Genomic DNA, 13573 nt, shown 5'->3' on the forward strand with positions numbered 1-13573 from the left:
AACCCCAACATCCCTTGCTGCAACTGGAGCCCATTGCTCCTTGTCCTGCTGTCTGTCCCAAATGAGAACAGCCCAGCTCCAGCCTCTTTGAGCACACTGTTCAGGGACCTGAAGGTTGCTATCAAATCCCCCCTCAATCTTCTCTTCTCCAGATTAAATAAGCCGCTCCCCCAGCCTCTCCTCACCAGTCCTGTCTCCCAGCCCCGCAACCATTTCAGCTGCCCTCCACTGGACTCTCTCCAGTGTGTCCATGTCCTTTCTGTAGTGGGGGACCAAAACTGGACACCAGACTCCAGAAGTGGCCTCCCCAGTGCTGAATAGAGGGGAAGAATCACTGCCCTCGACCTGCTGGCACCGCTCCTACCACACTATAGAGTCACTGACCACTTTCCTCCTCCTCCCCCTGCCACATCATCTTCTCTTATCCATTCTCTCCCACCATCCATTTATTTGCCTTTTCCATTGTTCTCCAAGTCAAACTCATCCCTATCCACATCCTCTCAGGCCCGTCTTGCAGCCTTTATTGCCCTGTTCTTCCTCCAGGAAGGGAAGGCTTTCAATCGAGCAGGGAGGAGCAGAGAAATCCTTCATCCAGGATCCCTTTGAGTTGCAATCACAGATTGACATTCGCCCCTAAAATAGTAGCTACAACTGGTAGGCCTCTTCAGTCTGTCGTGGACTTGGCGGAGACGTCTGTGGTGCTGGATTTGGTATTGCCTACGTATCCCAGGTGAATTTTAGCCGGTGTGATTGTCCTCCACTGCTGTACAGAAGTCCTGCACTCCCTCCAGGAGTTTTCTCCTCACCTAACTACTTCAACAGGCATATTCTGTCTCCCCTGGGCTTTGGCATTGCATACAAGGGCCGTGAATAAAAGACGCTTTTATCAAACGGGAGTAAATTGAGTCCACTAAAGAAAGCCGTAAGAGACGTGGCAACTCTTTCTCTCCAAGCAGGTAACACATCACGCGGGGCTGGAGCAAGATGCTGAATGCATTTTGAAGTGAAACAAAAGGACAAGCTTGGGAAAGGAGCCCAGGCAGCCAGACTTGACTGCATCACTTACTGTGATGCTGGAAGACCTGGCTGGCAGTCCTGATTAGATTTCCTCTTCACCCTGTCTCCTTATGCGATGTTGAAGGAGGCGTCCAAACACTCTGCTCTCACCTTCCCATGCACACGTTGGCCAAAGCCCATCAGGGTAACTGCGTCACGGGCCCTCTCCAGGCAGTGGTTTTCAGAGTCACGAGGGTTACAGCACTGGACTGGGACTCCAGGGACCTGGCACCAAAATCATCCCTCTGGGTGCCAGGATGGAGTGGAGAAACCCTGGCAGATGGCCCTGCACTGGGCAGGAGGAAAAAGAGCCTGGGCAAAGCTGTACTGCTGCAAAGCAGCAAGGTCTACCTTGGACCAGGGGTGCTCTAAGAAGAGAAGTGACCCCAAAAGTAGCTAGCTCAGGGCAGCCAGGGACAATACTGAGCCAGAGCACCCCTCAATAGCCTTCATCCCCAGGGTTGCCAAGCTAGTGCTGCCCTGCCTCTACCTGAGGAAGGGCAGGAAGGTCCCTGCCACCTACGCTCCCTTTAGGGCAGTGGTTCTCAACCTTTTTTTTTTATACCAGGACCCATTTGTAAACATCAATGGCCAGTCTTGACCCAGTGCTCCTCACTCTTGCCCCCCAGCCCCCTTCCCCCCGTGTGCGGGGCATCGAGCGCCCCAGGTAGCCCCATGGAAGCTGAAACTCTGCCAACCTGCAAGAGAAAAGTTGCCATTTCCCACCTAATTCTCCTTTAAAAGGAGAATCTCTTTTTATTTCATTGATCCATTTTTAAAGTTTGTTCACAACCCTTTCATAGATTCTTGCAACCCACTTTTGGGCAGTGATCCACAGGCTGAGCAATGCTGCTTTAGGGGAAGCCCACACACCCACCAAGCTGGCTGCGAGTGAAGAGAGCTGCAATTTGCTCCTTCCCGAGCTGGCCCTATAAAACCTATCACTGATTCACAGAAGTTGAGGGCTGGAAGGGACCTCGTGAGATCATCAAGTCCAGCCCCCCCTGCTCTGAGCAAGAAAGACCACGGGGGTCAAATAACCCCAGCAAGGTGTGCGTCCAGTCTCCTTCTGAACATCTTCAGGGCAGCTGCCTGTACCACCCCCACTGGGAGTCTATTCCAGAGCCTGGGCACATGAGCCATGAAGAAGTTTTTCCTTATATCCAGTTGGAAACCTCCTTTTAGGAGTTTATGACCATTGCTCCTGGTTTTCCCCTGGGACACTTTGGTGATTAGTTGTTTGCCTAGCCCCTGATGCTCACTCCTGATATATTCTCTTACTCCCAGCTCTGGTTCTGACTAATCCCATGGTCCAGGACTTCAAGTATTTAAAACCCCTCTGCCTTTGCAAAGCACTCAGGATCCTCTCAGGAGACTGTCCCTGAACAAGCTGGCTCTGAAGGGGTGGGTGCTTTTTCCAATCTGCCCATCAAACAAGTATGGGGAGGTGGGAGCAACATGTACCTAAACTCCTGCACCTTCAAAAAGGGCTGGGCAATCCTTAAAGCACACAATATCCCTTTGCTATTCCCACTGAAGCATGATGGCAGTGCTATAACCAGGACAGAGCGGTTATCTTCCTCCCCTCACCCACTCTGCCTGGCCCCAAGTCCACAAAGATTTCATGTTGAGCTCTAGTTCTTTGAAAATTGCCAGGAGAAATAGGGAAAGGATAAGGGGAGCAGGTTTTGAAACCAATATTCCTCTAGATATCAACACTACAGGCTCAGACCCCAAAACTACTGCAACAGTCCCCATGGTAGAGCCAAGCCTGCAGAGGCCAGTGCTCTTTGGATGGTCTCTGGATTCATCCCATTGATGTAGAGAAATTGCTTTACGCACAGCCACTGTTAACCCTTGTCAGAGCAAACACAATTTAACTCTCAGCATGCTGCTGTCTCAGACTTGCTACTGAAAAGCTCCAGGCCAGGAGCGTTCAGGGATAAAAGACCCTATTATTTTCCTGATGGTGGGTGACCCCTGTCCAGGAGAGAACGGGAGGGGTACCAGTATATGCACACATTGGCCAGCAGCACACATGATGCACTGCACAGAGTTGCAGCTGCAGAAGTCACTACCAGTTCAAATCACTCTGCAAATCAGAGCCAGTTACTAATCTGACCCAATATCTGGAGTAAATCTGATTAATCTCCTCCCCTGACAGCAGCTAAAACTCAGACTAGATTTTTTTTTTGTTTTATTTTGAATGACACAAACCCACAGGATGTTTGAGATCTGGGTTTGCCCAAATAAACAAACAGCTTAAAAAATTACTGATGGAAAGCATCAGCTGAGATGTTATGTACAGCCCCAGGAAAGGATCTGCTTCTACTGAAGAAGAGAGGGGGCTATAGGACAACAAGGGAAGAACCAGCAGTGGTCAAGCAGTTTTTCTTCCTCATCTGTGCATATACTAGCATGGAAAGGCTTATGGTACTGCAAAAAAAAAAACAACCCAAAAAACCTGCCCAATTGAGGTGTCAGACGCTGAAAGTCCTGGCCAGAGATTTACACAGCTCAGAACAAGACAACAAGAAAAACCCTGAACAGAAAAGAAAAACGTATTGCCTGGAGGAGAAAAAAAATAGTAAGTCTGAGGCTTTCTTTCATTTCTAATTTAACTGCAAAGAGTTGGAAATTTCGAAGAGAGCCAAGCAGAACAGCCAGCCTGGAGGCTTGAACTGCATCTCAGCGGCTGTAACATGAAGAGGACCCCCCTCCAAAAAAGGAGACCTGCCTGCCCCTGCTCAGGCTGCAGATGTCTGCATGGAGCAGCCCAAGGGGAGACCCAGAGCATCCAGGCGGTGGGGGGAAGCTGCCAAGTGCTCCTTACCTGCTCGCTCTGCTGTTGGCCAGCCCCCTTTCACACTGCAACGGGGAAGGGAATAACCCCCCATGGGCCAACCTTGCCAGCTGATCTTGGAGGCTCAGAGGGAGTCATGTCAAGGGAGGAGGTTTTCAGAGACTTCTGAAAAAGCTGGGGATTTGGGTTAAAAGGGGGAAGGGAAGGGGGATACAACCAGCCAGTGCTTTAAAGGTTAACATCCTCTGCTTTTCACCCAACCACAGCCCAAAGCATCGTTCCCATCATTGGGACCAATGAGTGCAACCCAGAGGAGGGGCTTAGGATGCTCAATAGGTTTGGCTTATTTCTCCCTCCTTGCCTTTCCCCCCTCCCCTTTTTCTCTCTCGCGCTCTCTTTTTTTCTAGTTTAGTAAATTAATGCAGCAGGAAAACTCCCAAGATCTGGCGAGTTCTCTCAGGCTAAGACAGGGCAAGGGAGGAAAATGCAGTGGATCTCGAGGCCTCTCCGCTCCTGGCCTCCCTTCCTTTCTTTCTGAGCACAATGGAAGTCCCGGCCCCGCGAAACTTGCCCGCCGCTCCCTCGCCCCTCTAGCCCCAAGCGATGGGACACCTTCCCTGCAGCAATAATAACTTACACGGGGAGGGCAGCAGCTCCCAGCCAACGCGACCCAACGGCAGCGGAGCGCCGAGCAGGAAAGCAAGCTTCCCAGGGCAATGCAGCAACTGCACAACCGTGGCACGGTCCCGTGGATTTAACTGAAGAGGACACCCGGCGAGCGGAGGAAATTAAAGTCCTGAGGGGTGGTGGTGGTGGTGGGTTTCTTTCTTTCCCCCCACCCCACCCCACCTCCGCCCTCCCCGATGGCAAACGCGCTCTCCTTGCAGCTCGCCCAGTCCAACAGTTTGATGCCAAAACAGGGCTCCTGGTGAAAGAGGAAGGAGGTTTCTTTTTTTTGGCTGGGATCTGGGCATCCAACCCCAGCTCTACACTGCAGTGAGGGGGATCAGGAAAAGCGGGGGGAGAAACCACCCCAGCCCCACGCCGCTGGACCCGAGACCCCCGGGCACTCTCCGAGGTCCTGGAGCCAGGGCACCGTCCAGGGTCCTGGATGCGGAGCGACTTGGCGCAGCCTTCGCTTCCTACCCTCTGAGACACGGATTGTAGAGATATAGATATCTATAAAAACCTCTCTAGATCCAAGCTGCTGCAAAGCAGAAAGTTCCAGCACTTTATTCTGCCTGGTTTGGGTCCTTTTCTTGCTTTATTTCAAGTGCCAAGTTCTCTCTTTGAACTCGCGGACTACAAATTACCCCAGCTGAAAAAATGTGTAACGTCAATGCTCTTGGAGTCTACGTTTGGGAGACCATAGTATTCTTCAGGTAGGCTGGGATGTGTGTGCGCTGGATGCATCTGTTGTGTTTCCCCGGGTGGGGAGGGGGGAGGCTGTGTAGTGCCATGACATCCGCCAGCCCACTATCCATCCACCCGCCTTCCCTTTCCTCATTTCTTCCCTGGGTCTGGCTGTTGACAAGCCCAAGCCTAAAGACTTTAGGTAGCTTTGTGAGTTACTCTGTTTAATTAGCACTGCAATCTCGCTCTCTAACCGCAGTGCTGAAAACACCGGGCGTCCAGACTGGTAGGAAAGTGACAACTAGCGGTGGCTGAGACGATTACACTTGAATCTAGACAGCTCAGGGTCGCCTTTCCCCCTTGAAAATCTCAGCTTGAACTGAGATGAGTGGGCTATGTTTCAATCAAATCGTCTTTAGAAGGCGCTGGGTGCTTCCCTATGGAGTACCCTCTCCTGCTTTCAGCCTCTGATTTACGCACACCCAGAAAACACAGAAAGCAAATCAGTCCTTTTTCCACAAACTTTCTGCAAAGGATGTTTTTGGTTGCGGAGGGAGAGGGGAGTTATTGATCCTTTCCTTCCCACATTTAAAATAAAACTCCAAGGGGAGGAGGAAGCTGCTTTGCCACCTGGGTTACGATTCAATTTTGCAGTTGGGTGGCTAGAATTTAAAACTATGTTTGCAATGTTTCAAGAATAAGATAGCCGAACTCCCTGTTTCATCTCTCCTCTGAACGTTTGCTTTAAATACACCACGAGAAATACTGGCAAGTAACCCTTTTTGCTATATGTGAATGAATAATGCATTCTGCTGTGATGGTAATGATAAGTGTCACATACCTGCATGGGGAAAATCTGCTTTTCCTGACCTCCAGAACTCTGTTACGCTCCCTTTAAGCTGAACAGTTTCTGTCGTGTGTGTGCGTGCGTGTGTGTGTGTGTGTGTTGACTAAAGCGTAATCTTGTGTTTCACTGAGGGAGTATTATTTAGACAGATGTTGTACGTGGCCAGAAGAATAATTTATTTCATGAATTGTTGCAATGGAAAAATGCTCTGCCAGGTTTCACTAACTGCTTTTTGTCTCTTCCACATGAATGTCAAGGTCTTCCTAAACATGACACCTAGAACTTTTTCCAATTTCTCCATAATTGAGCCATAAAAGGACAGCAGTGTTGCAGCATAAACTCAGAGTACTTAATAAAGGGCCGTGTATTGGGTAGAGGAAGTAAGGGACCTCTGGAAGTGATTTCTCATGGTCTCAACAATACCACACACATCCCACTCCTAGCCATACCTTCAAACACATCCTTTCCACTCCCATTTGATTCTCCTGGAGTACACAGCAGTGCTGCAAAGCACGGTGGAGGTGAACAAATAAGTAACACTTGCATGCAAATTAAATGCTTTATCTTACTAGCACTGAGTAGCACTGAACCAGAGAGATAGAAGAAAAAATTAATTACACATAGCCCAGCTCCCCACTTTTGCCCAAAATGCTCCAAAATGCTGGATACTCTCTTCTGAAAGAAACCAGAGGCACCTCAATCAAAACCTTATACGATCCAAGCCTTATAGGCAGTGACAACTTCCTCAAGACCGATGGAAGGGAAGGGACAAATTTGTACTTGCCCAAGTTATCTTGTGCTTGTCTTATTCTAAAATTCATTTGGTGCACTGTGTTTTTTTTAAGCATCACAGAGCAAGTGTTCAGGGTCCCACGTTCAGAGGTATTGAGTATCTGCAGCTTCTGTTCTCTTCAGCTGGAGTCCTATATACTCACCACCTCGGAAATATCAGGCCTATGACGTTCACATGTAGTAATTTATGGCATGTGTGTTCATCCCTAGGACACAATGGATCTGTCTGTAGTTTGACGTGCACAGAGAATAAAATAGTCATTACAAATGACTCTAATTAATAGAAGATTCTTGCATCAGATCATGCTTTGAATTGCAATTATTATTTTTAATGAATCAACCCTGTAAAAATAGGCTCCAAGCATCTTTTTCATGTACGTGTCCCCTTTACCACAGGCTAAACCCACCAATTTCTCTAGTTCAGCAATAGTTCTGCTATTCCAGCTTTAATGGCAGAACTTAGTTCATTAACCACTGCAGAGTGGTTAACCATTAGTTAATGAACTACCCATGCAGAAGCCATATTCAGTGTTTAAATATATATCCATCCCAAACCTGGTAATAATCCATAATACAAGTATGCATTACTTTAAATTATAGGGTACACCAACCTTTATTGTCAGCCTGTCAAAAAACATTCTGGAAAGAAGATCTGTGATGCGTCAGCACGTAGCCTACAAAGTAATAATGTAGGGGGCAAAAAAACAATAAAGACAAAAAGCAAAATAGATGCAGCAGATAGAGAAAATAAAATTAGATATGCTGTTTAACCACGAGGCCTTTGCTAGCCTCAAAATATTCCTATGGGAAAGAATAACATCTGGTGTGCGATTGCAAACATTATCATATTGCCAATATACTATTTGTTTCCGTTACAGTTGGGGTGTTTTAGTAAGAATATGCCGTAAGCAGCTTATTTAGAAGTGGGATTTTTATTTTATTTTTTTAATAGAAGAGTTTTATCTATTTTTCTCCTTGCCTTCACAGACTACAGTCACTTTGCTGTGACTAAAGACAATTACTTACACACTAAAACAGCAGAAAGCGGGAAGGGGGAAAAGGGGCTTATATCTGGATGTACTGTTGTGCTTATTTTCCAGCCTGCGGTTGAACTGTACTACAAGGAGAAATAATCATTCTGGGGGCAGCAACGGAGTAATCCAAATGAGGATCCTGTAGGCACCCTCATTTGTGCAGACACCTACGCAGGTTCATTAAAATGATCTCTCGAGAAGTCCCTCTACCTGCATGCACAAATCCTGTTTACAAACTGCAACATTTGAAGATGTGCAGAGCCCATAACATGGGTTTCATGTCTCAGATCATCAAATTACCCCTAATGATACATAGGCACCATGACAGATGCCAAAAAGTGTAAATGCCCTTCCTCTATGGGGCAAAGAATAAAGGCAGTCTAGAATTTATTTTCTTATTGAGTGGATGTCGGTCTGGAAACCTTTGAACCAATCCACTAAAATCCCACGGACCTTATCATCACATCTGTGTGAACAAAAACCAGAATCACCCCTCCTGAACAGAGGCTAAAAAGAACAAGGCTAGATTACTGTTTGCAATCTGAGAGTTGCTCCCAGATTTACAAACCTGTTGGATTGCTCTGGCCAACATTTTCCTCCCCATGCCTCCCATGCATTCAAAGTGCTTTTGCAAATTCATTTGTGAGCAGGGCAAAAGTTGCCGTATTGCATACAACAACCTGTTTTAACCTCATAGAGACGGCAGCACCCACTGTTCTCTTTTATCTCTAAGGAACCGGGCTTTAACAGAAAGGTAGCGGCATGCTCCTGCCTCCCGAAAAGCCAACTGGGGGGAGGGGGGAGGATGGGAAAACCGTCCAAGCCTTCTGCTGAATCTCTGCAATGCTGGGTAGCATTGCAGCGAAATCCATGAGCAAGACGCTAACCAGAGCATTGTGGAGCCCAAGGCTGAATGCAGCAGCGGGTGCTTCCTTCAGTCAAGGGGCAACGTTTCCACATGCTATTTGCTTTCCAGCCAGATCTGTTGTGCTTCTGTCCTGTAGCTGTCAGGGTTTGAGATCACAAAAGGTAATTCAACACATTTCATAGTTTCATAGTTTCTAGGGTCAGAAGGGACCTGAGTAGATCATCTAGTCCGACCCCCTGCCACGGCGTATGTTAGGTGTACATCTAACATTTAAATGAGTTGGCTTTCCCAAGGGCTCTGTACTTTCCTTGGTCTGGGCCCTGGAAGGACTCCACTGGAGACATTTCAAATGGCTCCATATTCAGAACCTGATGAGGTGCCCTGTTCTGCTCATGGCACCTCTCTACACCCTGCCGGCGATAACACCACCAAAAATCATTCCCACCAGGAGCGCAACGCACTTCTGTAGGTTGCCTGATATAGAAGCTCATGATTAGCTATGCAATTGCTCTTTTTGAGTCAAGTTAATGGAATTTACAAAAGAAAGAAAAAATTACAAAAGCCGCTTCATAGCCTACAACAGCTGCGGCCTCATGCCTTCATGTAATCAGGAGTGTCACTTCCCAAGGGTGACAAATGACTTGGGTTACGGGTTCTCACCTTAATTATCCACAGAATCTAAAGCTTTGATAGCAGACAAAATGCGTCCAGACACAAACCATTTTTCCTGTGGGATCCACAGAGAGGAGGGAAGGGAGAGGAATGCAGCTGTACTAGTTCATGAAAAGGCTGCAGGAAGGCCAAGTTCTTCCTTCCCCTGCTCCCCAGACATAATGGTTTCTAAAGCATGTGGGCAGTCCACCATTTAGCAATGAAGGGCGAGTTTGTGGCACCGCTATGACCCTATTCTTCAGGCAGTGTTGTCAGCACAGCATAGCGTTACACTCGGATGCCAGCAGAAGCAAGCAGTGCTTAATGTGTGGAAGGGTGCCCAACCTGGCCAATAAGCAGGTTAGATGTCAGGGACTTGCCTGAAGACAAGGCCTTCTCCAAGGTCAAGGGTCTAAGCAGAGGGGTCAGGCTGGTTCTCACTTCCATCCCCCAGTGGGAAAGGTACTGTGAGATCCTTGTATTCGAGATAAAATGGCAATTATGAAGCAAAACAAAGCAGCCCCGTGACTTGTTTGTGGAACTGGGTTAGATCTGAACCCAAGACCCCGAGGGCTGAAGAAGTCATTACTTGATCCACAAAGCTGCTGAACTCTGCAAGGCAGGCGCTTGTCACAAACAGCACGCTGCCCGTCTCCTATCCCTCAGCAAAGGCATCCATTGCTGCCTTATGAAATTCATATTGCCTGACTCTCTTGAGGCTAATTTGGTAGCAGAAGATGAACACTCTCAGCATCTCAACTCAGATGTTAATCAATGTCCAGAGCGAAATGACTTCATCATCCTAACCCTGACGGACGATCATTAAGCAGAGATGCATAACCAGCAGAGAAGCCCTTTCTCATTTCTACCTACTGTGCAGGTTAAGAGGACCCCGTAACCCCCAGTGTTAATAGCCACCTGCCAAATCTTCTAATGACTATAAATGTTATTTAGATATTTATACAGCACAGGGGTTTTAAAAAGAAAAATCGCCCTGTAGCGCTATCACAACTGCAAGGGCTGGATATACCAGAGCCTCCATTGCGAGTCATCGCAGCACTTGCTCTTACCCAAATACTGAAGCTTGTTTTAAAAACCCAGCGTGGCTCATGTTAGCAATAGAGAGAAGTTGATAGGGCAGTTTGGTGTTTCTCCTGTCCGTCTATCCAAGCTCTCTGACTGTGGGCAGGTACATCGAACCAGTTTGCATTATTTCCAGTAAATTACCCTTTTGATGTGCTGCTGTTATCTTAGCCAACTTGACTTGCATGTGCTCTACTGACCTTCTGCTGTGGGCAGGGGTATAATGTCTATTCTCCAGCTCAGGTAGTAGGATTACATGTGCAACTCCATGGCGAACCAGGCACGGGGAGGGGTGTCTTTTTTTTATTTTTATTTTTTTTAAATGTCTAATCCAATTTCCCCTCCCCCTACCAGTTTCAGTCACCAGCTGTGACTGTAATAACTCACTTCCAATGATGAGGCACGTTAAGTCGGTAAAGGCACTGCTAACACCATTGCCCCACTGTAGATTTGCAAAGAGACAGCAGCATGAGAAGAGGTGATTCTGCAAAAGAGAAATGGCCAACTGTCTCAGGCTCAGCATGGGGGGGGTGGAAATCACTATCCTTCATGTCTGCAGAGTTCCCATCCTCACACCATCTCAGTGCTGGCCTCCTCTACTTGCTATGCTTACTTGTGAAGAGAAAGCAAAGCAGCTATTGCATTGCACTTCGTCTAGTAAAAGATGCTTTGCTGAGCTCATTGGTTTGATCCCACTAAAATATATATATATATCCCCCAAATATCTTTGCATTGCTAGGTTAGCAAGATCGTTTTTCATGATGAAGACTGATATACTGGTAACATGCCCTTCTAAAACCCTGTGGTCCAGACCTAGAGCCGGGACAAATTCGCGCAGCTCTGTCGACCTTTGCCGATTTACGGCAGTCGACATTCTGGTCCCAGAGGTCTTCGTGATTTAGCCTGCCTATATGCATCCCAGCTGCTTCTCAGCATCTACCAATGCCCCAGTGGACAAGAGCCACAGATTTCAAGGCGTATAACAAATGCTTTTTTCACCCAAGCAATGCAGCCTACAGGAACGGCCTGTACTGAGCAGACAGTGCGGCACACAGATGCCTCCCCACACGCGCCGAGTGCAGCCCGTTATGCAGATAATACTTCATTCCTTGTATTGCGCCACAGTAAGCTGATGTTGGCACTGCACCACATCTGGCTGGTACGTAGGCACAGCTGGCGTCAGGTAAATACGTCTCTATTGGATCCAAGGGGTGGCTGAGAAAAACATAAGAAGCCTTAATTGACCAATGCCGCAGAAATCTGATTGCAATGCAACCACCACAGAAGCGCCTCAAGCACTCTCGCTCCTGCTTTCTTCCCCTCCTTCCTTTTGCGCTGCGGCTCCCGGCTCTCCGGAAAGCAGGGGCCTCTTTTCCAGTGGACAGCCCCCAGGACTCCATTTTAGAGGAGGGCGAGGCAGGGGAAATTCCCCAAGAGGGTGCCGGGATGGAGAACGTCGCATGTGTAGCACAGCGGCCCTTGCAGCACAATCAATCATTGCGCACGTTGCCTTCTGCCTCAAGCTGGCAGCAGCAACCCCAGATACACCACAATCAAAGGCATTTTTCTCTCTAGACAACAGCGCGTGGCAGCACTCTCATAACAATGCAGATTCCAACATACTGGGCAGGACTGGAGCAAAAAGCGAACAAATTTTTTTTAAAAATCAATGGCATCCAGCTGCCTATGTAGTGGGCCCATTTTAACAGGGCATCACTGGGAACCGGCTTCCTAGAAACCATTTCCCTTGCAGGCAGGGGTCTTCCTGGAACTTCATTTAATTTTTGGAGAGAGGGAGGAAGTGCTTTGCAGAACCCTGAGCAGTGCCAAGCACCCACTAGGTTTCAGAGATCAAGCTATAAGACACTGAATAACACATCCCATGACAGTTAGCCGCATCCTGGAGCAAACTTCAGAGATGTTTCATTCCCCCTTGACCCTGTTCGCAAGGCACGTGAAAGCCTAAATGAGAGAGATATCCCAGAGATCGGTTTCTTGCTGCAGCAGGAGGTGAGGGAGCAGGGCGCAAATGCTAAAATCCAGCTTCGTACTAAAATAAATTCCACTTGGAAGTGCTTGCAAGTGGCTCCTAAATGCTCTTCGGAGTCTAGACCAGCAGTTCTCAACCTTTCTTAGATTCAAGGCATCCCTGGGAAAACGCCAGCTCTTAGCTCTTGCTCATTTTTTGGACTATGGAAAAAAGAATTGGGCAATTTTTCTATTGCAAAGAATGCAAGAAGCCCACAACATAGCAGAGCGTGTTTATCACATTTGAAAGGGTTGGGATCACCTTGTGAATCATATTTGCACACCCACCTATGCTGTGAGGCACTCTTGAAAGGATCTCAGCGCACCCGGGTTGGGAATCACTGGTCTAGATACACATGGACTCCTCTTTCCACCAGCGTCACAGGAGCACAACCCTACCAAGTAGTGTGCAATTACTCTTAATTTACTCAGTTAAATCAGTCTCCATCCTCCCCTCAGTGACTCTGAGGTCAGGATATACTGAGCTCAACCATCAAAATGCATTGCCCACCCCTCATCCACCCCCAAGCTCAGCCTGCCCCCTTGAAGAACCAAAGCCAGTCTCCTGCCTTCTGCTCCAGCCGGCATCCTCCTGCCGTGGAGACTGCAGGGCCAGGCATTAGCTGGCAGTTGCACTGCTGAAGCGTGAGGCTGAGGCAACCACAGCTCACTCTTCCGCAGCAAGATTGATCCTGAACTGCTGGCAGGAGGGACAATATACCTTCTTCAGGTAACTGAATGCTTTGAAGTGCAAGGGTGTTCAAGGAAACAAGGTGCAGAGCAGAGAAAGCTCTCCCACCGCCGGGTCTTGGAGCCTAGTCTTTCACTTCCAAAGTTGCATTGTGTTAAAGGCTGTGAATGAGCTTGTCGTTTACCCGGGGATCAAAAAACAGCATGAAGGAAAAGGCATCTCCATTCGCCTTTGACAGACCAGGACATTTGCTGCATCTTCATTTCCAAACCTGTGCTAGTTCAGCTGTGCTTTACATGGGTCTGAAGGGCTCCAGACTACAGGATTTTCAATGGAGTCAAAGCCATTTCTCAGCAAATTCACTTTA

The 13573-nt window shown here is 47.9% G+C and overlaps 1 protein-coding gene across 2 annotated transcripts in view; it reads left to right on the forward strand.

Annotated features, from left to right (window-relative positions):
- The first annotated feature begins 5101 nt into the window (after positions 1-5101).
- GLRA1 (glycine receptor alpha 1) overlaps positions 5102-13573 on the forward strand; it is a 51067-nt gene continuing 42595 nt past the window's right edge. For both annotated transcript variants that reach the window (XM_090064650.1, XM_090064648.1), the window contains exon 1: positions 5102-5241. In XM_090064650.1, the coding sequence (XP_089920776.1) occupies positions 5186-5241 (56 nt within the window). In that variant the 5' untranslated portion in view covers positions 5102-5185. The remainder of the gene's footprint in view (positions 5242-13573) is intronic.

The sequence above is a fragment of the Crocodylus siamensis genome, chromosome 10 (genome assembly GCF_052110815.1).
Source record: "Crocodylus siamensis isolate JL-2025a chromosome 10, ASM5211081v1, whole genome shotgun sequence".
NCBI classification, from domain to species: Eukaryota; Metazoa; Chordata; order Crocodylia; family Crocodylidae; genus Crocodylus; species Crocodylus siamensis.